This window comes from Scaptodrosophila lebanonensis, unplaced genomic scaffold (assembly GCF_003285725.1).
Source record: "Scaptodrosophila lebanonensis strain 11010-0011.00,11010-0021.00 unplaced genomic scaffold, SlebRS2 tig00001412-arrow-pilon, whole genome shotgun sequence".
NCBI classification, from domain to species: domain Eukaryota; kingdom Metazoa; phylum Arthropoda; class Insecta; order Diptera; family Drosophilidae; genus Scaptodrosophila; species Scaptodrosophila lebanonensis.
In genome coordinates this window covers 1213497-1239747 of record NW_022060739.1, presented here as the reverse complement: position 1 = coordinate 1239747, position 26251 = coordinate 1213497, and the positions used below count along the sequence as shown (strand labels likewise).

The 26251-nt window shown below is 36.9% G+C and overlaps 5 protein-coding genes across 9 annotated transcripts in view; 3 read left to right on the top strand and 2 right to left on the bottom strand.

Annotated features, from left to right (window-relative positions):
* Positions 1-26251, bottom strand: part of LOC115630949 (calcium/calmodulin-dependent 3',5'-cyclic nucleotide phosphodiesterase 1) — a 77001-nt gene that overhangs the window by 37242 nt on the left and 13508 nt on the right. The window lies entirely within an intron of this gene.
* On the bottom strand, positions 8233-8813 carry LOC115630954 (trypsin inhibitor ClTI-1). Its single transcript, XM_030527528.1, has one exon. It carries the CDS (start codon positions 8572-8574, stop codon positions 8344-8346), a length of 231 nt encoding a protein of 76 aa, XP_030383388.1. The 5' UTR covers positions 8575-8813; the 3' UTR covers positions 8233-8343.
* On the top strand, positions 11400-11908 carry LOC115630955 (agrin-like). The gene has a single exon (XM_030527529.1). The coding sequence runs from the start codon at positions 11517-11519 to the stop codon at positions 11736-11738; it is 222 nt and encodes a 73-aa protein (XP_030383389.1). The 5' UTR covers positions 11400-11516; the 3' UTR covers positions 11739-11908.
* On the top strand, positions 17692-19971 carry LOC115630952 (maltase 1). 2 transcript variants are annotated; one of them, XM_030527524.1, is made up of 3 exons: positions 17692-18927; positions 18988-19319; positions 19668-19971. In XM_030527524.1, the coding sequence occupies exons 1-3, from the start codon at positions 17713-17715 to the stop codon at positions 19885-19887; spliced, it is 1767 nt and encodes a 588-aa protein (XP_030383384.1). In that variant the 5' UTR covers positions 17692-17712; the 3' UTR covers positions 19888-19971. The 2 variants fall into 2 exon arrangements, with proteins under 2 accessions (XP_030383384.1, XP_030383385.1); XM_030527525.1 differs by lacking the exon at positions 19668-19971 and having other exon boundaries at positions 18988-19611.
* Positions 20406-24961, top strand: LOC115630950 (maltase 2-like). Of its 4 annotated transcripts, none has more exons than XM_030527522.1 (7): positions 20406-20448; positions 21453-22623; positions 22680-22830; positions 22945-23140; positions 23413-23553; positions 24452-24535; positions 24626-24961. In XM_030527522.1, the coding sequence occupies exons 2-7, from the start codon at positions 21484-21486 to the stop codon at positions 24756-24758; spliced, it is 1845 nt and encodes a 614-aa protein (XP_030383382.1). In that variant the 5' UTR covers positions 20406-20448; positions 21453-21483; the 3' UTR covers positions 24759-24961. The 4 variants fall into 4 exon arrangements, with proteins under 4 accessions (XP_030383382.1, XP_030383381.1, XP_030383380.1 ...); XM_030527521.1 differs by lacking the exon at positions 20406-20448 and adding an exon at positions 21077-21214; XM_030527520.1 differs by lacking the exon at positions 20406-20448 and having other exon boundaries at positions 21330-22623.

Here is a 26251-nt window from a genome sequence, read left to right as displayed (position 1 = left end):
ATAAAATCATCCTTTTTAAAGAGCATCTATGCATATAGTATGTGTAATGATTTTAAAACTAGGTATCACCAGGTAAGTTGGGATAATCAATAATAAAATGGTCATTATTTTCGAGCAACAAAATAAAACTTCAACAAGTAAAAAAGCTAAAGTCGGGTGCCCCGACTTTGAAATACTCTGTACATATGTTTACAATAATTATAGAAAATAAAAAAAATTAAGAAAATAAAAAAAAATTTGATCGATTTTACCTCTCTCGGTATTCGAACTCACGTAAAGGGTTTATAATTGCACATTTACATAGCAATTGCGTCTGTGTGAGTGTATGTATGCCTATGCGCATCTATTCGTGTCTGTGTAAGCATTTTCGCAGTCAACCAAACAGCAACATCAACAACAGCCGGGGGCAGCGCTTGAGCAGCGCTGCAGCAGCAAATATATTTATGGCTATAACTTCTTGTTAAATCGGTCTATCATAGTGAAACTTGGCATACGGACACATAATAACAAACTGGGGGTATTTGCAAAATTTTAGTTCGAAATTCCAAGAATTACGGGAGTTACGATTTGTGGGGTAGAGGGGGGAGGGAGGGAAATTCCAAAATATACATTTTCTGCGTATTCACATAAGGCATCTGGGACTAAAATTTGGTGTTCCTAGGTCTTATAGTCTCCGAGATATAGGCGATTATACGAATGGAAAATCGGGAAAACCCCCATAGGGGGGAAGTGGGGGGGAAAATCAAAAAAATAAAACAAACTCGTATAGAATACACACATAACGCATCTTCGTGCAAAATTTGGTGTCTCTATCTCTTATAGTCTCTGAGATCCAGGTGTTCATACGGACGGACAGACGGACAGACGGACAGACTGACAGACGGACAGACGGACAGACAGACAGACAGGGCTAGATCGACTCGTCTTGTCACGCTGATCAAGAATATATATACTTTGTGGGGTCTGCCACGCCTCCTTCTGCCTGTTACATTTTTCAGCTCCCGCAAACCTAATATACTTCTGTACATTTCATGTACAGAGTATAAAAATAATGATTAGGAAAAATTTAATTTTTTGCTCGACAACAAATATCTTTAATAAAATATTTTTATTAAAAGAAAAAAGAATTTTTGATTTTTTAAAATTTGTTTTTAATTTTAAAATTGAAAATATAGTTAGTATTTAATAGTATTGTATTGTAGTATTTAACTTTGTAAGCAGCATTGCTTGCGCGCTTAGGTTTTTTTTTAAATCCAACAACAATTTTATTAAAATATTTAATTATATAAATGAGATGTACGCGCACTTGCATAAGTACATAAGTAAGTATATAGAAGTGATTAGTGCAATGACAACTCTCGGATTGTCCAATTTCTTAGCCATGCGCTTATTTAATCTGTTCATTTCCTGAAACTTATGGGGCAGTACTATCTCTCTATCTGTTTGCATAGCCGAAGGTATTAACCACGGAAATCCATTTGGTGTAAACGAGGAATTGAATTGAATTTTTCACATTTAATAACTATTTGATTGATATTGCCTTCATTTTCTACTTAATTCCTATTAAAAACTGAAGGCGTTGCACAATATATATTTGTCACACATAATTGCAATTTGTAACGTTGGCGTGAAACACGCTTCCGAAATATATAAAGCAATGGTTATTGCAATGCCAACATCCAGATATTCTGATTTTTTCGGACTTGATAGCCATGCATTTCCTTGGACTGGTCCTATCTCTGAGCTTTTTGGTCAGCGCTGCCCACGCCTGCACTTGTCACAGGGACTTAAAGCCTGTTTGCGGAAGCGATGGAAAAACATATGACAATAAGTGTATGCTGGAATGTGAGATGGCTAAAAACAAGGACTTGAAATTGAAGCACGAGGGCAAATGCAAATAAGCGTCATGTAAAAAAATATTAATAAATATAATTGTATTTTTGTCCATTAGATCTATTGTTATATCCTGTGCCTTAAGAGCTGAATTCTACCCTGAATTCTTATAGCCGATTAAGAATGAGGATTGCAGGTCCAGCTGATCCATAAGCGAGCCATGTTTGGGTTTTATAGCTCTACCAACTGCAACAATGCAAAAAACGTTAACAATCAAACTGCCTTTTAGGAAGCTTTAGAACGAATATGTCTATGTACTTTTTTCATTGTAGTTCATTGTTGAACTGAGGCATAAATATAGCTTTCATCGTTTTTAATATTTAATAACTTTTTAGTTGGTATGTTAAATAAATATTAAATTGATCATTTCCTACATTCCTTAAACTAAAACTAACTGCTGGTCAATTGTATAAACAAAGCAAAGATCTGAGCATTAGATCTTTTGTTATACTTGTAGTCTGTACCAAAAGGAAGAAATGGTACGCTGAATTCCAGGAAAAGATCTGGCTTTTAAGGCTTAACGGCTGTAACAACGCGAACAATCACAACAATCCCATTATCTTTTTAGAAAGCTTCAGAATGAATATGTTTATTTACTATTTTCATTGTAGCTCCTTGTTGAACTTAGAGTTAAATAAAACATTCTTAATTTTTCATATTTTATAAAGAAAGTGAGTCTCCATATACTACTTAACTTTTTAATTGGTATGTTAAATAAATATTTGGATGATATTTCCTATATTTTTCATTATAAGTCTTATTAAAGCCTGAAGGTAGTATAGCAAATTGTACTTGCACGAGCATGTGTCACAGATAATTGGAATTTCTATTGTTAGGTTAAACATGCTCCCCTAATATATAAAGCAAGGTTTTGCAATACCAACAACGTTTTATTTATTTGAAGTTGATAGCCATGCAATTCCTTGGACTGTTCCTATCTTTGAACTTGTTGGTCAGTGCCGCCTTAGCTAAGCTCTGCATATGTACTGACGAAATGAATCCAGTTTGCGGGAGCGACGGAAAAACTTATGACAATAAGTGTATGCTGGAATGTGAGATGGCTAAAAACAAGGACTTGAAATTGAAGCACGAGGGCAAATGCAAATAAAAACAAGGGAGAACGCTGCAGTTCATTTTAAAATTTATTTAAAAAACATATTTAATTATTTTATTAAATGTTAAAAAAATATATTCAATACATACATATGTTTATAAATGGAGACATGTTTATGTTTCAACGGCATACATTTACATCATCGTGTCTATGCGTGTATGTTTGCAGTGCAGGAATAAGTCGGAGCAGCAACAACAACAACAGCTGCGGGCAGAGCATCGGTAGAGAGTATATTTATGGCTATAACGTTCTTCATAATAAAGCTATCGTAATGAAAATTGGCATACGGTCTCATAATCACTAACTGAAGGTATTTGCCAAATCTAAGTACAAAATTCCAAAATTACGGGAGCTATGGCAAAAATACGAATAGCGGGGGAGTGGGGGGTGCATCAGAAAAAAAAAACACAAATTCGTCCTTTCTCGGACTTAGGAGAATCTAGATACCAAATTTGGTTATTTTAGCTCTTATATTTTCTGAGATTCTTGCGTTCATACAGACGGACGGACGCAATTCTTTTCCATACCTCCCGTAATTCTTGGAATTTCAAATTTGGTCATTACAGTTGTAGTTAGTGATTATGTGTCCGTATGCTATGTTTCATCATGATTGGTGAGTTCTGAAGAAAGTTATAGCCATAAATAAAATCGCTGCCCATGCTGTTAAAACTGTACATAAACATGTTTTCACTGTTGTATGTATGTGTATGTATTAAATATTTTTATTTAAATTAATTAAATAATTAATTTTTTTTTATCATTAATTTTCTTTGTTTTTGGAGAGTACAGGCTATTTTACTGTCCGGCTTTCTGACTGTAGCGTTCTCTCTTGTTTACTATTTTCATTGAAGATGTTAGGGTTAAATAAAACTTTCTTAATTTTTCATATTTAATAAAAAAAATGAAAATTTTGAGCATTAGGAATGCGGCTACACCATTAGGTCCACCATATACTACTTAACTTTTTAATTGGCATGGTAACAAAATATTTGGTTGTTATTTCCGATATTTTCTTATATATGTAATTCCTATTAAAGCCTGAAGGCATAGCAAATTGTACTTGCGCGGGCATGTGTCACAGACAATTGCAATTTCTATTGTTAGGTGAAACATGCTCCCCTAATATATATAGAGCAAAGGTATTGCAATACCAATATTCAGATCGTTTGATTTATTTGCTGTTGATAGTCATGCATTTTCTTGGACTCTTCCTATCTTTGAACTTGTTGATCAGCTCTGTCTTATCCAAGGTTTGCGTATGTACTTACATATTTAGTCCTGTTTGCGGAACCGACGGAGAAACTTATGACAATAAGTGTGTGCTGGAATGTGAGATGGCTAAAAACAAGGACTTGAAATTGAAGCACGAGGGCATGTGCAAATAAAAATTGTTGCTTGTAAATTGTATAAACAAATAAAATGTGGCTTCTGAGCATTAGATCTTTTGTTATAGTCTGTGCCAAAAGGATGAAATGGTACGTTGAATTCCAGTTTATCCAAAGGCACGAACAATCACAACAATCCCATTATCTTTTTAGAAAGCTTCAGAATGAATATGTTTATTTACTATTTTCATTGTATATCCTTGTTGAACTTAGGGTTAAATAAAACTTTCTTAATTTTTCCTATTTTATAATGAAAGTGTAACGTTTAGGATTGCGGGTCCACCATTAGCAGATCTTGGTCCACCATATACTACTTAACTTTTTAATTGGCATGGTAACAAAATATTTGGTTGTTATTTCCGATATTTTCTTATATATGTAATTCCTATTAAAGCCTGAAGGCATAGCAAATCGTACTTGCACGGGCATGTGTCACAGATAATTGGAATTTCTATTGTTAGGTGAAACATGCTCCTCTAATATATATAGAGCAAAGGTATTGCAATACCAATATTCAGATCGTTTAATTTATTTGCTGTTGATAGTCATGCATTTTCTTGGACTCTTCCTATCTTTGAGCTTGTTGATTGGCTCTGTCTTATCCAAGGATTGCAAATGTACTTTCGAACTTATGCCTGTTTGCGGAAGCGACGGAAAAACTTATGACAATAAGTGTTTGCTGGAATGTGAGATGGCTAAAAAAAAGGACTTGAAATTGAAGCACGGGGGCAAATGCAAATAAAAATTGTTGCTTGTAAATTGTATAAACAAATAAAAAGTGACTTATGAGCATTAGATCTTTTGTTATAGTTTGTACCAAAAGGATGAAATGGTACGTTGAATTCCAGTTGATGCAAAGGCGGGAAAAGATCTGGGTTTTACAGCTTAACGGCTGTAAAAACCCGGGAAATGCTAACAATGCCATTACCTTTTCAGAAAGCCTTAGAACGAATATCTTTATTTACTACAAGTATTTATACTCTGTACAAGGAATGTACAAGAGTATATTAGGTTTGCGCGAGTTGAAAAATATAACATGAAGAAGGGCGCGTGGCAGAACCCACAAAGTACATATATTCTTGATCAGCATGACAAGACGAGTCGATCTAAGTCTATCGGTCTGTCCGTATGAACACCTGGATTTCAGAGACTATAAGAGCTAGAGACACCAAATTTTGCACAGAGATGCCTTATGTGTATTCTGTTCGAGTTTGTTTTATTTTTTTGATTTTCCCCCCACCTATTGTGGATATTCCGATTTTCCATTCGTATAAGCGCCTATGTATATCTCAGAGACTATAAGACCTAGGGGCTCCAAATTTGTATTTGTCACACATAATTGTATTTTCTATCGTTGGCGTGAAATGTATTAATAAATAACCATATTAAAATGACACCACGAGAGATGTTAGCAATGCTATTATCATTTTAGAAACTTTCAGAACGGATATGTTTATTCACAATTTACATTGTAGCCTTGTTGAACTTAGGGATATATATGTAATTTTCATCCTTATTCAATAAATATGAAATCTTACTTTTGAGCAGTAGGATTGCAGGTCTACCAATAGCAGATCAAAGTCACCCATATACTACTTATATGTTAATCCAAACGTATTGAACAACTTTTTAAACATTTGCATCCCCTTGCATTATTGAAAATAGTAATAATAAAAAGAGTACGAAACTGTTATGTGACCGTCCCTCTTTCTCGAACACAGTCCTTTAACTAAAATAGCCTTTGTTGTACCAATCATGATTAATAATATGATAAAAGCTAAATTTGCTTGAGATATGCTAATAAAAAAAAAAGTTGTTGTTTAGACAAACGAACGGACGGGCATTTTCTATTGATCGGCTAAAATGCGATTAATCGTTAATTGCAAGATAATAAATTCCATTTATACATATTCTTTTCACAGAAGATTTTGGCAAAATTCTGATAAGCTTGTTTCTTTGTCATTTTGTACCGACAGTGCAATCGCAGTGTTACTTTGTCGGCGATAGCTCGGCCCTTCACTCCGATTGTTATGAAATTTTGACGGGATGTCGATAAAAGATGTACGCAACTAAAACAGTCATCAATACTATACGTTTCGGCAACGGAAAATGATATTTTTAAAAGTCCTGCTTACTTTGCGAAACACTTTGTATTAAATGTATATTTCCAATTTTTAAATAATAATGCATAATGCATAATGCATCCTTCAGTTAAGAAAAATATTTGTAAATTTTAAATGGCGTTTCGTTTTCGACTTATGGAACTTATCTTATAAATCAGATTTTTATAGTAGTACTACTAGTATTTCTTTCGGTTAATTACTAAATTTTAGGTTGAAAAGAGATCGTGGACTTGTTTTTGTTTGCATTTTTTCAACAATCGGAATCGGGAAAGCTATTTCACTATTTAATATAAAAAATAAAACATCGAAACGAAAAGGTAGAAAATATAAATTCAAATGGGAGAATATCAAACGTTATATTCACATTTGAAATCTGAATGTATACTCAAGGTTCTTTTCATGGTTAAGTTTCCTGATGTACTACAAGTAGAATGAATATTTACAGCTACTCATATTTGCATTTTTGGTGTCACTTCCAGTAATTATAGTCCCAATTATGGGCGTGAAACGTTCCGGCCTGCCTAGTTGAGCTATAGCACGATTATTTGCTAAGCTTGTTTACCTGCTTGTACAAATAGGTGCTTTTTTTAACCACCTATCTAGTTATAAAACAAAGTCTGTCGACTGGCAAAGCTCCAGTCAGTCTCAGCTTGTTAGAGAACGTGTTCATCAATTAAAAAAAATTAAAAATATTAAAAAGTAGTCATGCGTTTCTTTTCTCTGGCTTTGGTCCTGAGCCTGATGGCCTGTGTAGTTTTGGTCAGCGCCGACTCTGATGAAAGGATTTTCTGCGCCTGCCCACGTAATTTGGATTTTGCTTGCGGTTCCGATGGTGTTACCTATCCAAATTCATGTGAGCTGGATTGTGCCGCCAAGAACGTAGCGGTTCAAGGTCGGATTCTGACATTAGCCCATAAGGGACGTTGCACATCAACTAAGGTCATATCTACTTTTTAAAATGTATTTTCGAGTATTATTGAATAAAATGGCTTGTGTTAAACACAAGTGGTGCAAAAGCTTTAAACTTGAACTACTTACTTACACCGTGACAAAAAATTGCTATAATTCCATTTAAAAAATCAATGAAAAGAGTTTCAATTATATCTTTAATTGGAATTAGAAAACAAGAGTTTTATTCCTTAAAGCGTGTAAAAATCCTGAAAGTCTCATCGTATTAAACTCATTCATTTATTTGGTATATATCTATATTGCAAATCTGTGAAATCTTTATGTTGACAACGGAAGTTTCGAGCTCTAAATATAAGTATGTACCGGTATATAGAGTGGCAAATTGTAAATGAGAATTCGTTGAAAGTAATGGCTTATCGATTTTGTTTGGTTCGTTTTAGGATCGAAATAGTAATAATCGGCGAGATTAATACATTAGTCATCTACATAAAAGTATATTCCTAGTTGGCAAAGCGAAAGACACGTTTATACAAGTATTAGTCATAAGAATTCTCTAAGTGTAATGACGTGGTTTGGCAGTTTTTCTCTGTTTTATTTAAACAAATGTGCGCCATTGTGTGAGACTGACTGAATTGGAATGGCTCGACGCCGATCTAATCCAACAATATCAAATAATTTATAGTGCTTTGGGTGGCAAAAAAAGATACGCTTATACTGATATTGATAAAAATGGAGTGCTTTGTCGAAGGTGCAGCGTTGAATGGGTTCGCTGATAAGCATACCTATGATTAATAAAGTCACCGTACTATAGTGCTTGTGACTAGAGGATATGCACATAAATATTGATTTTTATTTATAATTTTTCAAATAAACATATTTTGCAGTTTTATTTCACAATGTTCCATTTCAGTTCCATTTCTTAGCAGCTGCCCGATCGCAACAAGTCCAAGTTACGGCCAGTTCGCTCGAACTCACGACGCGCACAATTGTATTCACAGCGATTGGGATATGTGGCCATATTGGAGGCACAAACGGGGTCATAGTTGCGTGGACACGGACAAATGTGTGGTTTGACCGAATCGGCGCGCAGAGGCGTCGAAATGAGGGCCAACACTAGGCAGAGTGTTAGAAGTAAATACAGCAACTTCATGTTCCTTTCTTGAATTTGTTGTTGTTTCTTGTTGAAAACTGAGAAGTCTCTTTTTAGTATTGTGCGAAGCAGTCCAATTGGTTGTTTTGGTTCGACTAATCCGTAACTACCGCACAGTTTATTCGAATAACTGAAAGCGAGCGATATCAAAGCGAGTGACTCCTATCTTATCGCCTACCGCGTCGCAATACCTGTGCGCTTGATATTTGTGCTTTTTCGAATTGGGATTTTTTCCCAGTCGAGAATGCTGTACTAGCTGGGGACTTTTCTTAGCACAATAACAATGTGTCGGCATTTATAACAGCTAGTTGCAAAATGTAAATATTTGCAATAAACTGTGCAGTTTTATAGCCTGGCTGTCGAGTTAGCCTTTGTTTTCTGAATTCTTTTGTTATTTTACGGAAAACAACAGCGAGGTGATTTGTTAATTACACTATCCAGCCACAATTTAGACACACTTATGATTAAAAGAAAATATAATATTAAAACCAAATAGAAATTCCTTAGAATTTTGATCACTCGATAGTATAGTTTTCTTGTTCTATGCGTAATTTTTGGCATACATAGCAAGATTTAGTTAAATTTAAAGTTTTTTTTTTTGTATTTGTATACATTTTAATCACGAGCGCTTTTAATAAGAGGGTATTCATTTATTTTGTCTTTGAATTAAATAGATGAAAATTTGGCACAACAGAAACATTAAATAAAAGTATTTTGTAGGTATAAAATGAGCTTCTAAAATCATTTTAGTTTCTAAGCTAATTAGTATTCGTTCCTTAACTAACACAAAATTATTCACACCTGCAATTAGACTAAAACTCCTGATAAATATTTTAATTGCACTTTGCGTGAATTATCGTTTAATGGGGATGTTATCTTCAGTAGCACATTTTTCTTGTTGTCTAGTGTTGTAAGTGTTATTGTCTGGGGAAAAGCTCACAGCTATACGCGATAAAAGCTAACATACGGCGTTGCCAACTACTACCATGCACTACTATTACCATGCATGACGCTCGCACTCACTCTCTCATTCTCTCACTCTTCAAGCCCGCTCTTCGGCGCTGTTCCTGCTGGTACCGCTTATCAGCAGCTAATTTAAATGCAAGGCGTGACCTGCGCTGCGCTGCGCTGCACACGGCTGCGTATATTTTGTTGTTGCCGATCGACTGAGCCCTGATGGGTGTTGGTCGTAATAGGCGGGGGAAGTTGGGCGTGGGGCGAGCTTGTCAGTTGGCTGCCTATTTGAGGTCATTATGAAAATTGCGTTAAAGACAGACAATTGATGAGTAAACAGGTAGAGTGGGAGAGAGGAGAGAGTGAGAGAGACAGCACTAGTCCCCTGTCAATTTATTTTTGAGGCACTTTAATTAATATTATGGCACAATATTTTGCAGCTTTTTATGTGGCAATTTGCGCCGCTTGACATTTATGAAAATAAATTGTTCACCGCCTGGTGCTTTGTTATTGTAACTGTAATTCAATCAATTGGTCAGGAGAGGCAGCAGCAGCAGCCACTGGGGAAATTTGCTTAAAAACTTTATCATGACTTTTAGTTCGAAAAAGTTGTCGTGAAAATGCGCATCGGCCTAAACAAATTGTTGCGTCTAAGCATTCTTCTTCTTCTGTGGCCCTTACAATCGGTGTGGGCCATAAATTGTCAACCGTGGAAGTTACTGGAAGCGCGTAAAAATCATGCGAATGAGTCGCTAATCAATTTCAATGAGCGAAGCAAACAATAAACAATAAGACAGCTGTTTTACTTTTCAAAGCAAAGCGAAGCAAAGCAACGAAAAACACCAGAAAACATCGGCTTGTTGACTAATTAGCAAAGTTGACGCATCGTACAGATAGCAGAAATATATACACACTTATACTTATGTACATAAATACATAAGTGTGCAATATCTATACATACATATCTACAGTAGCGTTTGCTTGATGAGGTACATACAAGTAGAAGGCAACAAATTTTCTGCACATCACACTTTAAATTTAAACAATTGTTTTTAATGTTCTGTTCTAGAGGTCATACTTATACAAATTTTATGCTCAAAGAACTAAGATATACTATGCTTTCCTAAGAAAAACGTTAGGGTAGGAAGTAAGGTGGGCTTAGTTTAAATACTTTTCGAAATATGTATAGGCTTTCTCAAAGATAAACTTGAAATAAAAAGAACTCTGAAACTTTGGAATACAATTTAAGGGAAGTAAGTTTGAAAGACACAATGAATATAAAATAATAAAAATAAATAAATACATACATATTTTATTGAAAACTTTTTCAAATAAATGACCAATAAAAACTTGCTAAATAATGTAATTGAGAAGAGATAATTTGATAAAACTAAAAAAAGTGTCAAGTTCAATTACTTTTGCTTCAGATTAAGGGGCACAAAAATATAGACACTAGTCGTCAGATGATTTATCGGAAAATAATCTCAAATACTTATACAAATTTGTTCAGGCATCAGCATGGATTTAAGCATTCAATTATTTGCTTTCCAGTGACAAAGTGACAAATATTGGCTTAAGTATAACATATCTACCCAACTACCCAGGCCAATCGAAAGTGATTCACTTTTGCCGTAGCTGAACAATTAACAGAAATTCTAAGGAATCTGAGTGCAAAGCATCAGATTAGCCATAAATCTGTTTTGAAAGATAACTAATGTTTTTTTGGAAAACAGATCATGTCTCTATGTAAATAGTGATTACTGTATACATTTAAAGTATAAGTATGTATTTTTGTTTATACTATATTGTGAGTAAGAGTAGAGCAACAGGCGGCATAGCTTTTAAGCTGCGACTCATAAAGTTTGAGGCAGGCGCTCAGTGGCAATTCAACACTTGGCGAGCTCACTACAACGAACCTCTTCAAAGGTACTTTGCAAAGAATTCCCTCGGAGTGTAATTAGCAGGCGGCGGCTGTGAATCCAAAGACTATGAAGTGCTTTGCTTTGTTCTCCCTACTGGCCTTTGTGCTAGCTGTGGCGCTGGTGGGACGCACTGAGGCCAGCTTTTGTCCCTGCGATCTGTCCAAAAAGGAGCAGGTGTGCGGCAGCAATGGCGTGACTTATAAGAATCGCTGCGAGTTCGAGTGTACGCAGCGGGATTATAGAAAGTTGGGACGGAAACTAGATGTGCAGAAGATTGGACCGTGCTAAGTGGAATTCTTCGTTCCGGTGCCGAATTTTATGCTAAAGCTGAGATTTCATTTACTTCGTAGTTAGTTACCATTTGCTGTGAGAATCTGTTATGTTTTTCTATATACATACATACATAAATGCGGTATGTGAATAAATTGGTGTTTGCATTACACTCAATGGCAAAATCATTGAAGTGTACGAAAATATTCGGGTTGCAGAGCGAGGGCGGTAGCTTTAAATGCTAATTAAAACGCAGCGAAGGCGTCATCCAGTTAGGGGCGAATTAAGTTCGTTTAAATATTCAACACACGCCCATCAATCAAATGCGCCGCGACAGCAACAATACCAACAACAACCACAACAATACATACATATTTATGTATGTATATGTATAATTAATTGAGCTGCTGCAGTAAATTTGATTTCGAGTTTCGATTACAATTTGATTTATGAACTTGACAGCAGTTTATTGGATTTATTTCGAATAATTCAAATGAAATATTTTACACATTTAAAGAGCAGCAAGCAAAAACCAAAATCAGAAACATATAAACGAGACCAAGATTAATAAAAGTAAAAAATTTATAAATGGTTTCATTTTTATCTCGGCAGCTTTTTATGAGTCCTTCAGTTGGCTACTGTGCTGTTTGCTTTATGACAGGAAGCTGTCAGCTGCGCTCAAACAATATTAAAAAGATAATATTTACATAAGTGCCATGATGATGGACTTTTATCTCTGTACAATGTCACGATTACTCACTATATCAACTGATAGACAGACAGACTGACAGTTTGAGAGACAGTCAGACAGACTGGCAGGCACGGCTTTCGTGTGGAGGTGTGTGCCACCAATTTATGTATATAATAGGCCTCTGCATGACATACGAGTAATCCACGGATTTAACATTTTGAAGCTTTGATCTTCGACTATTTTGATAACGGGCGACCTATATGGGTCACATAATGATAAAAATGTTCACTCCAGAGTTCAGTTTATCATTCTATCAATGCAAAGCAAACAGTTTCTGTGTACACAGTCAGCACTGGCTATAATCGACGCACTCAATTAATGTAAGTACTCGGAAACTACTAAGTATATATTAAACAGGATTCTTTGAAATGTTTCCTGTTCGTGCTAAATATTGCATTGAGTCGGAAGGTGATAATAGTCAAAAAAAAGTTTAATATTTATTTCCTCTTTAAAAAAGGCCTGTTTATTTTGGGACGCATTTTGTACATACTTTCTTCATCAAAAGTTTTCCTTAGAGCTTGAAATAATTGAATTACTTAAATAATTATATGTACTTGTACATAATACTTTTTATAGATGTTGCTATGTCGCCACAAATTTAAAAAAAAAAATAAAATAACGTATAAAATAAGTACTCATTTATTACTACCGATGGAAATTTTGGAACCAAATCAAAAACTGACTGAAAAATATAAGAACCTAGAAAAAGTTGAAAGAGGTACAAGTCTTCCATAAATTAAAGTAGAAAAATGAAATAATTTTAAAAAGATGAAATTAGTATAAAAGAAAAAATGTTACCTAAAAATAAATATAAAATATAAATAAAAAATTATTAAAATAATATCAGTTAGTATGTTTTATAAAAAAGAAAATAAATTGTTCAACAAAATCTCTGGTGCGGACATACGTGTCTAGCTTGGTAAATAGAATGATTTTCAGATTTCAGATTTATATACTAGACTAAAATTTAAAATATGTATGTAAATGGATATACAAGTAGATCGATTGTTTTTGTTTTTAACTAGACGTTTATTTCCTTGTTATTTCGTTGAAATAGAGCATCTCTTCAACAAATAAGAAACAGCCAAGAAGATCAAAAGTTTTAGGAAAATAATTAGAAACAATCACATTATAAACGTCCAACACTTCATGCTGAAAGCCGAAGTAGGTTGATCTTTTTCATTTTAACAAGAAATTATTTAATTGTAAAAATATACAACGTAGCACTATTATATACCACTAATATATCTTTGAAATGTTTAGTTTTCAGGTATGTACATAGTAAGAGCCCTTGCTGGAACCAAAATAATTTGCCCAAACAATTGAGGCATTATTAGTATAAAAAAAGTATTGATTCCATAATTATTATTATTATACTATAAGTACAACAAAAATTTTATATTATTTGTTATTATATTTATTGTAATTTACAACTTCTCGCAAAAGAATCAATTTTGAGAAATTTAAAAATTGTAATATATGCATCGTTTAAAAATATTGATACAACAAAATGTTGTATCACTAATTATATCTAGCTTTCACTGTACTAAGTATTTGCATATGTTAATCAACATTATTATATTTGCCATCTTTAGCTCATCATCGACGTCGACATCGACATTGACATAGACGTCAACAGACAAGCGAGAGGCGGCGACCTCATTGAATTCAAGTTGATGTGTTGTTGTTGTAATCGATTTTGATAACAAGTATTTGATAAGCGTAAAAAATATTGACAAGAGAAAGCAGAAGCAAATAAAAACAGGCATTACAAGCGAAGGGTGACTCTTCTCCTCCCACAATCGCCCACTGCTGACAAAAAGGGGAAAAAGCGATGAAAATATGGTGGAATAAAACGCATTTCCACCCCTCTCCCCCCTCCCGAACATTTTGTAAACGTTTAAGGGTTGCCATCAGAGAGTAAAGTGTGGACTAAAAAGGTTAGCATACGTTTAGGCGCGTGTGTTAAACTCAGAATATCTTGCGTACTGTCCGCTAATCACAGAATATGGCACCAGCTGCTGGGAATATGGCTGCCATCGCCTCGTCCTTTGATATACATAAGTCACATTAAATATTTACATAATGAAAAATGTAGGTGCTCTGAGTAAGCTGAACTGCTGCGAAATTGAAAAGTGCCTGAAATTCTTTTTGTGTTGTTGTCAGCGACGGCGACAGCGACGATGACGATGCGATGCGAAAGGAGGCGGTTGGTATAAGGGCCGGGCCGGGACTCGCAATTCAATCAGCGCAAAGACATGAAAGGTAATGTTGCCGCTGCTCTGACGGCTACCTGGCAGTTGGTCTGACATTCAGGGCCCGTCAGCTGCACACAAACATTCGGGACAACAGGTCAACAGGACAGCATAGGACACACTTTTGATATGGGGATTAGCAGGTTGAGCTTGCGGCATCTAAGCTTTAAACTTTTTACCAAATGTCAGGACTTTAACCAAACAGAGCTGGCCTGGACGCACCTTCGTTGAGCGTAAAGTGAAATTGCGTGTAAAAATGTCTAAAGCTTACTTTTCATTTTGTTTGGCCCGTAACAAATAATCGAAAGGTATTTCAATAAGCAAAACAAATTCAAGCAAGCGCCCACGCGCGCTGTTTAAAGCACGCCCACAACCATATTGATGGGTCCACGTCAAACCCTTTTCATGTACGTAGTCAACCTCGTTTTTCGACCTAATAATTTCCACGAAAACTGGCGAAATTCATGCCTCCGCGCAGGCATTACATGAAGATTTCGACACATATTTGCGTGCAATTTTCAATTTTTTTTCTGCGCGCCTGTTCGTGTGTATGTGTTGGTATATGTGTGTGTGTGTGTGTGTGTGTGTGTGTGCGTGTTTCAGTGAAATTTTGGTAACATCGAGAGCTGAACTGACAGAAAGGCAAACAAGAGGGGAAGAGTTGCAAAATTTCGCAAAATGTTTTAATTAAGCTGCCAGATGCCAGGCACGTCCCCAGCCTAGATTTCTTCTTATGTTCTCGTGTACTGCTCGATGCTGTTGTTGTTGTTGGTGTTGTTGGTGTGTCCTTGTAACTAGCTGCAGTCCATTTATCGACACAAAGCCGTCAAAATGTTGCAACCATGTGGCGAAAGTTGCGCGTTTTGTGGTCAAAAAGGCTTTGATGGGTTATGCACGCCATAGATAGGAAAATAAGCTACGTGTGTTGGCGATTGCGTGTGGGGCATTCACTGTAATAAAAGCCCTCAGGTGAAGGTCGTCCCTTTTTGTGGTCATATAGAGACACAGCAGATCCCACAGATCCCATAATTGGGCTGCCTTTTAAAGCCGACAGGCCAGCCGCCTTGTTTTAAAATGTAAATGTACATCGCATTATAGTCGAAATGAAGCTCTATACATATATAGGTATTTTTGAATGTTGCCCTAACGTTTTCTATTGCTTTTTATTTTCTTTATTTTATTGAGTTGGTTGATGGAAAATAATATCAAAAGTGCGCAATTTTAGGAAACAATTGGAAAATAAGAATTATCATTAACTGCTGTACACTTCAACAGTTCGAAATATTCTCTAAGCAACAACCAATTCAAGAGCTGCTTTAGAGAGGTTTTCCAAAACAATAACCAATTGATCAATTGATAATTGTTCTGTTTAAAAAAAAACGGGCTTTAAGTCTCTGAATGGCTTTTATTCTAAAATCTCAATACTTAACACAAAAGAATCATTTAAGTTTCTTTTGAAAAATATTAACCCAAAAGAATCATTTAAGTTTTTTTACAAGTAATTAATTAAAGTTCCTCATAATTTTGGCTCAATAATATGACTTCATATTGTAATAATAATTGACATAATATGATCCCACCGGGTCAGACAGTCTTTTTTGTTAAATTTTTAGTTTTATTTAATTAATTAGCTTCTAATTAATTGAAGTTTTAAATTCAAATCGTTTTTTTTTTTTAATTTTTGCTCACAGGTCACTACAATTGGATGTGAATCGGAGCATAACTGGCCGATTGGCAAAAAAAAAAAATTCTCCCAACGTTTCGGAGGCGTTTAATGGATCTAATTGGAGTATAAATCTAATCAGTGATATTTTGGCTTTTTTAGGCTTATAAGGCTTCATTATAACGTTGTGTAGTATTACCTATGCCGACAGTTTGTTTTTGTCGACATAAAATAGAAATAAAAATAAAAAAGGCACAGAATTACCTTACTATTAACATAAATTAGCATATTTGGGGGTGCAGCCTATTATTATTCTTTATTTTGAAGTTCAAAGATCGACATTGGAAAATATGCGACTGAAATCGCTACACGGAACGCGATATAATTACGCACTTGAAGGGTTTAAAAATTATTTAAAGATCAAATTTAAAGGAAGATATACATAATTTCTGTTCAACTGAAGCGCAGGCATAAGTCTGATAGAGGACTATGCAGCTTAAACAGTAAACAAATAGGTGTTGTTCTCACTTGTGTTTAATTGCTTGTCATCTAAATATTTTAGTTTTAAAATATTATTGAAATCAGGAGTCCAGCATGGCCGTTCTTTCCTGTTTATTTTAACACTCTTGTCTGACTACAATTGGAAGGGAATCGGATCAAAGCTGGCGGGACGAGTAAATACATTGTTCGCCTATGTGGGATGCGTTATTAGATATTATTATTTAATGATTAGACTTGTTACTAGGTTTTTTAGTTGGTTAGGACTTAATATATATTTAGTATATAAGTATAATTACCTATGTTGGCAGCTTATATTTTATTAAAGCAATAATAAATTTCACATAATAAGGAATACTCTTCCCTTGCATTCTCGGTCTCTAACCGTTGGAACATATTTATAAAACTATCTCTTTATGTTGTTCAAAACAACCATTTACAATACGGAGAACAACAACATTTCAAACAGTTGGCCACTAATCTAATACCCTAGTCCTACTCGTACATCACCTTGCTCGCTTTCAAGGTGAATGCTAAAATTATTTGCTCAATTGGCAGTTTAACTCCATTTGTGATAATTTACATTGACCATTGATGGTGAGCAGGTCCATTAAATGCCGATGGAGCTATGTAATAGTAACTATTGTTCGATTGTCAATTTATTGCGCTAAATGTCATATAACATATGCGCAAATATTTAAGTGGGTTTGCAAAAAACAAATAAACAGATCGTTGGCGCAGAAATGCCGGTAGCTATAAAAGGTCGTGAAAACTAGGAAGAAAGCACATAAAACAACTAGAAAGTCATAGAGATAAGTTGTTAAGATGGTATCGAAGAGGAGTGGCTTGGTCTTAGCCATAGGCTTTAACTTGTTCATAGCCTTGTCCGAGGCATCTCTTTTGGCGCGGCAACGCAGCCAGCAGGAGCTTGACTCCAAGTACAATTGGTGGCAGCATGAGGTGTTCTATCAGATTTATCCTCGCTCCTTTATGGACAGCAATGGCGATGGTATTGGCGATTTGAAGGGTGTGACCTCGAAGTTGCAACACTTTGTGGAAACTGGCATTACAGCCGTGTGGCTGAGTCCGATTTTCCAATCGCCGATGAAGGACTTCGGCTATGATATATCTGACTATAGCAAGATCCAGCCCGAATATGGTACATTTGAGGACTTTGACGAGTTGATTGCGAATGCCACCGCGGCGGGAATTAAGGTCATTCTGGACTTTGTGCCGAATCATAGCTCGGACGAGCACGAATGGTTCATCAAGTCGGCAGCGCGTGAGTCGGGATATGAGGACTTTTATGTCTGGGAAGATGGCAAGGTGTTGGAGAATGGCACACGCGTACCTCCAAATAACTGGCGTTCTGTATTCACGGGCTCTGCCTGGGAGTGGCACGAGGGTCGGCAACAGTACTACCTGCGCCAGTTTACCGCTGGACAGCCCGATCTGAACTATCGCAATCCGGCCGTGCTGCAAGCCATGGACGAGGTGATGATCTACTGGTTGAACAAGGGTGTGGCTGGATTCCGCATCGATGCGATCAACTATGTCTACGAGAATACACAACTACTCGATGAACCGTTGAGTGAAACCACCGATGATCCAAATTCGTACGACTATTTGGATCACATATATACCAAGAATCTGCCCGAAGTGAACGAATTGCTACAGCATTGGCGTGTAATGCTGGATGACTATTCCAAAAATAATGATGGACCTCAGCGCATTATGATGACCGAGGGCTATGCTGACGTAAACACTGTGATGAACTACTATGAGGATGAGAATGGCACTCAGGGCGTTCAGTTCCCCTTCAACTTTGACTTCATTAGCAGTCTTAACAATAATTCCGATGCCCGTGATTTTGTCTACATCATTGAGAGATGGCTGATCTACATGCCACATGGACATGCCCCCAATTGGGTAATGGGAAATCATGACAATCCTCGAGTGGCGTCGCGCTATGGTGTCCAGACGGTGGATTCCATGAACATGTTGTTGATGACACTGCCAGGCATCGCAATCACCTATTATGTGAGTTTAGTTCTATTATCTTTATGAATATTTAAATACGAGCAACTGCAATATAACTAGGGTGAGGAGCTCGGCATGGTGGACTATCGCGACATTAGCTTTGCCGATACAGTGGATCAGCCTGCTTGCGATGTTGGAATTGCTAACTACAAGTGGATGTCACGTGATCCCGAGCGCACACCCATGCAATGGAACAACGATACCAACGCTGGCTTCTCCACAGCCTCCAAGACTTGGGTGCCCGTCAATCCCAACTACTTGCAGTTGAATGCGGAGGCTCAAAAGCAGGCTCCTCGCAGCCACCTGAAGGTCTATCAGCAATTGATTAAATTGCGTCAGCTGGAGGTGTTGCAGAATGGTGCTTTCATAGCTCAGGCCTATAATCGTGAGGTGTTTGCTTTTATACGTTAAGTGGTGCGGAGTATGTAAACCTTTCCTACAATCCTTTTAAAACAGAGGAATTCGTTTTCAATACAAGCTTCTAGGTCCTTACACTAAGATCTTCCAAAGATAGTTCCGTGCTGGAATAGTCCATTAGTCCGTTTATTTAGAAAACCCTGAAACATGAGTTGAGCAGACCAGATGCATTTGTTTGTCCGTCTGTCCGCCTATATCTTGGATAGCATAAGAGCAATACACCCATTAGGTGTCTTAGGAGTGCAATATACCTATACGATATCAAAAGATGTGGGTGTGCAATGATCCTGCAGCTTATTACATTGATTTTTTCTACATTCCAGCGAACTCAAGGGAAAAAGATCGATTCTGACCATCATCAATGTGAGCAATAGCCAACAGCAGATCGATGTTTCCGATTTCGCTGAATCGTCTAAACATTTGGTGTTGCTCGTTGTGGGTGTGGACTCGCAATACAAGGTGGGCCAAAGGCTCAAGCCATCGGAGATTGTGCTGGCGCCCTACGAAGGTCTGGTGACCCGTCTAAGCCTCAGGGAAAAATAAATTCTTACGAATATTATATACCCACCCGCACGTACATATATAAACATATAATGTGAATTGAATAAAAAGTTTGAGCATAAAAAAGCCCTGCGGTTAATTTTTATTTTACAGTGCCAGGCTTTCCTGCCACATAAACATACATATTTTTAATCTGTAATCACATTTAAAATGTGCCGAATTGTGGCTGCCGACCACTTCATCTTCATTTCACTTGCCACATTTGCATTAAATAAATCGTTTTAACTGAATTAACAACGATAGCACACTCGCTTTGCCGCACTGCTAATTTTTCATAACTGCCGGCAACTGCTTTGATAAATCGTCGGGGACGTTGAATTTAATTAAAAGCCATTTCAAATTGCATAAACACTTAAATGTGGCGCCTGGCTTCTCGGTTTGTGATTTATTTTGGATTCTTTTCTCTTTCTCTTTTCCATTGGCTTTCTCTCTCGTGTGGAGCGCAAGCTCTTCTGACATGCAGCTGCTGATTAGTCAAAAGAGCCAAAAAGCTTTCAGTTGATCAAAGCAGCTGAGAGCAAGGCGTTGTTATTCCGACTGACGGTGCGTATATAAGGTTTTAAAAATACATTTTAATGCATGACTTCATATTTAATAAAACATTATGTTGCTGGTGGTTGTATATAAACGTTGTTATACAAAAGTTATGAAGAAACCTAACGCGAACTAATGTTACTAGTTGCTAGGTTAAGTTCAAAGAGTTAGCGATCAGTGATGCCGTTGTAGCTGTTTCCCCGTTAGATCCTTTTTCAATTTTTGACTGCAGTATAAGATTCGGTATCAATTGAATTTACTGTTACACTTTTTTTAAATTTATTTCTTTAATTTCATTTTTGTCGAAATAAATAATCGAAATATATTTCAATTTCTATCTGGGAAACCTGATTGTGAATGTTACATTTCACGCTGAAACTAAAACACAACACAACACTGTCTGTCACTCCTCATGCAAATAAAGTGCAGCATTCGTTCAATATATATATATATATATAGAGAGAGAGAGAGAGAGAGAGGGAGGGCGGCCTGTCAAAAATATAAGAAGAATCGCTCTCTTCGTTTTGGCGCATATTAGAAAGCTCTTGCTGAGCGCCTTTTGAACGCTTTCTTGCTGCTGCTGTTGTTGTTGTTGCTGTTGTTTCTGTCATCTGCTTGTTTGCCTGTTTGTCTAATTTGTTTGCATTTGATCTAAATCTCTCGCAGGTGCCATTCAAATTATAAACAACAATAAGCGCTCATTAAAAGTTAATGCCGTGCGAGCATCAATTTAATGATAATGAAAACAAACCATTCGAATAAAATTAAAATAATTGTGAGTTAATAAACAAAGATCAGCCGCTTTGTTTTGGAGAGGCTTTAAAAATCGAGAACACAGCGACGTTGCCCTACAGTTGTCATTCCCGCTGGAGCGTGCACTTGTCTATAAATCAGCGAATCAAAACAAAATACGGGAAGCAGCGGCGCCTAGCTATAACATACATAAATATATAAATAGGTCCCGGAGTAGATGTAAAAATGTTACTTAAACTACGCTTCGTTCTACTTTGCAGTCTTCCATTGCTGTTACGACCACAGCCGGTCATGTCTAGCTTGGTGATGTCACGTGCGGAGGATTTTATTGATTGGTGGCAGCACACGGTCTTCTATCAAATCTACCCGCGCTCCTTTATGGATAGCAATGGGGATGGCATTGGCGATTTGAAGGGAATTACTTTAAAGCTGCCCTATCTCGCTGAGACGGGCATTAAAGCCACCTGGCTGAGTCCGATATTCGCCTCCCCCATGGTGGATTTTGGTTACGACATATCGGATTATAGGAGCATACAACCTGAGTATGGCACCATGGCGGATTTCGAGGAGCTAGTGGCCACCGCTTATGGACTGGGCATTAAAATTATTCTAGACTTCGTGCCCAATCACACATCGGATCAGCACGAGTGGTTCAAGAAGTCGGCCCAGAATGATCCAGTGTACCGGGACTTTTATGTCTGGGCTGATGCCATACTTGATGGGGATAATGGGCCACATCCACCCAATAACTGGCAATCTGTGTTCTATGGCTCAGCATGGACATGGCACCCAGAACGCAAACAATACTATTTACACCAGTTTACCAAAGAGCAGCCGGATTTGAATTTCAGAAATCCTGAAGTTGTCAAAGCCATGGATGAGGTGCTCACATATTGGCTGGATAAAGGCGTGGCGGGTTTCCGAATTGATGCTGTAAACCATCTATTCGAAAACGTGAATCTAGATAATGAGCCAGTGAGTGGCAAAACAGAGGATCCATTGTCCTATAGCTATACGGAGCATATTTACACGAAAGATTTGCCCGAAGTGCTCGAAATGGTGCAGCATTGGCGCCGCCTGCTTGATGAGTACAGTGCCACTCATACGAATGGTCCCACACGCATAATGATGACCGAAGCTTATGCCCCACTCCAGAAACTGATGGACTACTACGAGGATGAGAGTGGTGTGCATGGCTCACATTTGCCCTTTAACTTCCATTTCATTACCGACGTTGGCGCCACCTCGGATGCACGTGACTTTGTATATAACGTGGAGAAATGGTTGATCTACATGCCGCGTGGGCACGCAGCCAACTGGGTCATGGGCAACCATGACAATCCACGCGTCGCCTCACGCTTCGGCCCAGCCAGCGTCGATGCCATGAACATGCTCCTCCTGACTCTGCCTGGGGTGGCCGTTACGTACAATGTGAGTTGGGCTTTTATGTCTACTGTCAACCTCTCCATTTGTGTTTTAATTGACAGGGCGAGGAGTTGGGCATGCTGGACTATCGAGAAATTAGCTGGGAGGATACTGTGGATCCGCCGGCACGCAATGCTGGCGAGGAAAATTATAAGGATGTATCTAGAGATCCGGAACGTACGCCCTTCCAATGGAACAACGAAACCAATGCAGGTGAGAAGAAACTAAATTCAACAAAGGTGCTAAAAATATTTGAATTTGGTGAACAAATATTTTGAATATTTTGAATATGTACTATATTTCGCTTTATACTTGTATGTTTCACAGGTTTCTCCAGTGCTGAGCACACTTGGCTGCCTGTGCATCCCAATTACTTGGAGCTGAATCTGGCTAAGCAGCAAGAGGCTACTAAGAGTCATTATAAAGTCTATAAGGCGTTGGTAGAACTGCGCAAGTCGGTCGTTTTGCGCCGCGGTCGCTTCACCATAGAGCCTTTATCAAGGGCCGTGTTTGCATTCAAGCGGTGAGTAGCAGAGCAACTTTTGATATAACCTCTCATAACTATAAATAGCCTGATGATGCTGCGATATTGGATACGTTGAACTATTAGAGTAATGTGTTCAAAATGGGTTTCAAATGAGTTTCTTTAAATAGCTGAACAGTAGATGATGTTCTATTAATTTTCAAAGTCTTGTAGTTATAGTGGGTGCTACTTATTCTTGATTAAGAAAAAGCAATAGATTGTTGACCGAGTTTAAATTTATCATTTTTACTTTATGCTTTTCTTTTTGACAGCACGCTTAAGGAGTATAATACACTGATTACCATAATAAATGTGAGTGCGGAGCCGCAACTTGTGGACCTCAGTGAGTTCGTTGATCGTCCACAGAAGCTGGTGGTGGAAGTCGCTGGTGCTGATTCATCCTATGAGCCCGGGTAGGTTATAGACTTGTATTCCTTATCTATATCCTTGCCCAACTCTTCTTTCCCACTTTCCTCTTCTCCTCTTACAGTCAGGCGCTAGCCATTGGCGCCATCAACCTTGAACCGCATGAAGGCCTTGTTTGCAAGCTCTTACAAGACTAGAGTTGGTCGTTTATTTTATTTTATTTTACATTTATTATTTACAACATTATAATCAAATTTGTAAAACACTTGGCAGCAGCAAGAACAACAATAATATTAGTAATAACAGCAAGAGCACCCTTTCCATGTTTTTCACGCCTACAATAATTGCATTTGACTGACGCTTTTCAGCTTAATTTCCCGCGGGCATATTTCACACACGCAACCAACAGCGGAAAATGTCACGCGACCAAATGAATATCACATGGTGCTAAAAATATGGGGGCAGAGTGAAAAAATGCGAAACTAATGACTTGTTTTCTGCGCCTCGAACGTTTTACTGAGTGTGGGACTGCCCTCTATATAGCTCGGCGCGCAAATAGATTAAATGCGACATCGAGCACGAGTCCAATCCGGATATACTATAGTGGCCATGGCGCCGCCAACCACGCTTCCTGGCAACTTGCCCAACATGCCCAAAGATGTTTGTGTTTCATTTTTGGGCACTGCGTATAATTTTTCATACAGACACAAACGATTTATTACGGGCGACGACTTCAATTCTCAGAGCAGAGCGATGCAGAACAGAGTGAAGAAGTCCAGTTGCGATTTCAAATTTTCAACTTGTACATTTAAGTAGTGGTGCATTAATAATTTAGCCACAGGATGGCCGGGCTCATGCATCATCATGTTAAACACATGCATGCTTTTAACGGCTTAAAATTCTGAGTTTAAAAACTTTTTAATGTCGACTGTTTAAATAATGCAGCACCAGCTTTTTGGCCACGAATGACAGTCTGAAGTTGCCGCCTCGCTCGGGCATTGTGCTGGCTGCCCATCAACAATTTATGGGGTAAGTTGATCCAGCTTAATATCTGCCAGCTGCCTCTGTCTGTCTGTCTGTCTGTCTGACTGACTGACTTGCCAATTTACTCATTTACAGTGAGCAGCGTCGAGCGCTTGTCAAACAGCTCATCAAGTCGGCAAATGTCGTGCTGGTGGGCCTCCTAATGTACAAATTGTGGCGACACAAATGGACCAAAGTGAACTTCAATCAGCACCACTTGATGTATTGATTTTTGAGCGTACTGATGGATTGATTGATTACTGAAATATTTCTCGAATTACCATTGTCAGCGGAGAATTTAATTAACAACTCACTGGAGTGGACAAATGAAATGTTTAGCATAAATATTTGTCAATACACATTTGGTTTTCGCTTTAAATTTCGTTTGTACAGCCTCAATCCGGTTTTAATAAAACTGAATTTTGTAACTTATTTATTTGTGGTTTTAATGTTCTGTGCTAGTAAACGAAAATTGCCAAATCTGTAAATAAAATATGGATATATGGGCTACAATTTTAGTTTACAAAATAAAACTATATTTGGTTATTGTTTATTTGTAGTACATTGGAGTGAACTCTTGTGGTTAATATTGTGAAAAGTGGAATTCACTCTGCCAGAGCAACATGGAACTACAAGTATATAGAAATGCAGGAAAATTGACTAAAAAATCGTTCAATGAAATAATTGAAATGCATGAAAAACAAATGATTTACAAATACTTATATAATGTGCATATATATTTGCATTAAAGATACATCACGTGGGAAGCTATGTAGTACTAGATCTAATTATGCGCAGATATCAGGAGATGAAGAGGTAATAACAGTATAAATAAATAAATAGTATGTTTCCAGCAAAATATTATTTGAAAAGCTAACCGTTTAAATAATATTACTGTGAATTTAAAAGAGTTGAAGCGAAGAAATGTTTGTTCACTTTTACATTTTAAACATTCTAGTATATATAGCAATACCTATAGAAGTACCATTCCAAATAATGTTAAATTAAGTAGAATGGCTTTACCGCAACAAAAAAATGTGTATTTAAAAAAATAATTACTAAAATGTATTGCTTTGGAATTTAATTGAAAATTTAATCGACAAATAAGTCAAAACGAAAATAAAATTACAAGCTTCTGGCGTGAATTAAACTAAATTTTTTATTAAAATCCAATTATTTCTTTCGTAAAAAAAGTTTATCATTAAGTATGTCGATTTTAAAAAGCACATTGCTGTTGCAATAACTATATTCCTATTTTTGAAATACAGATAAATGAGAATGTGCAAGTGATCATCAAATATAATACATAACCCTAACTCAAACTTCACCTGAGAATTGTTGTGCTTTTCAAACGATAATATACCAAATACTAATAAATTAAGGAAGCATTTAATTTGGGTCGAAGAACTCACACTCACACAGACAAGGAGAATTTATGAATAAAACTGCTGGTTTAATATTTATATAATATTTTGACTGATGAATTCATTTTCGTAACAAAAAAATTTATTTACTGTGGACTTTAAACGAAATGAAGCTAGTGAGGTATTTAAAAGGCGATTAGGAGTTACGAGACAACGTCAACTATTTAATTTATTTTACAATAAAACTAACACAAGAATAACTTACACATTTATTTGCAAACTTAAGCCCTTTTTATTTCTCTGGAAGCATTTTCGCTCTACTACCAAAAAAAAGACGTAAAATGTTAGCCAAGCTCTT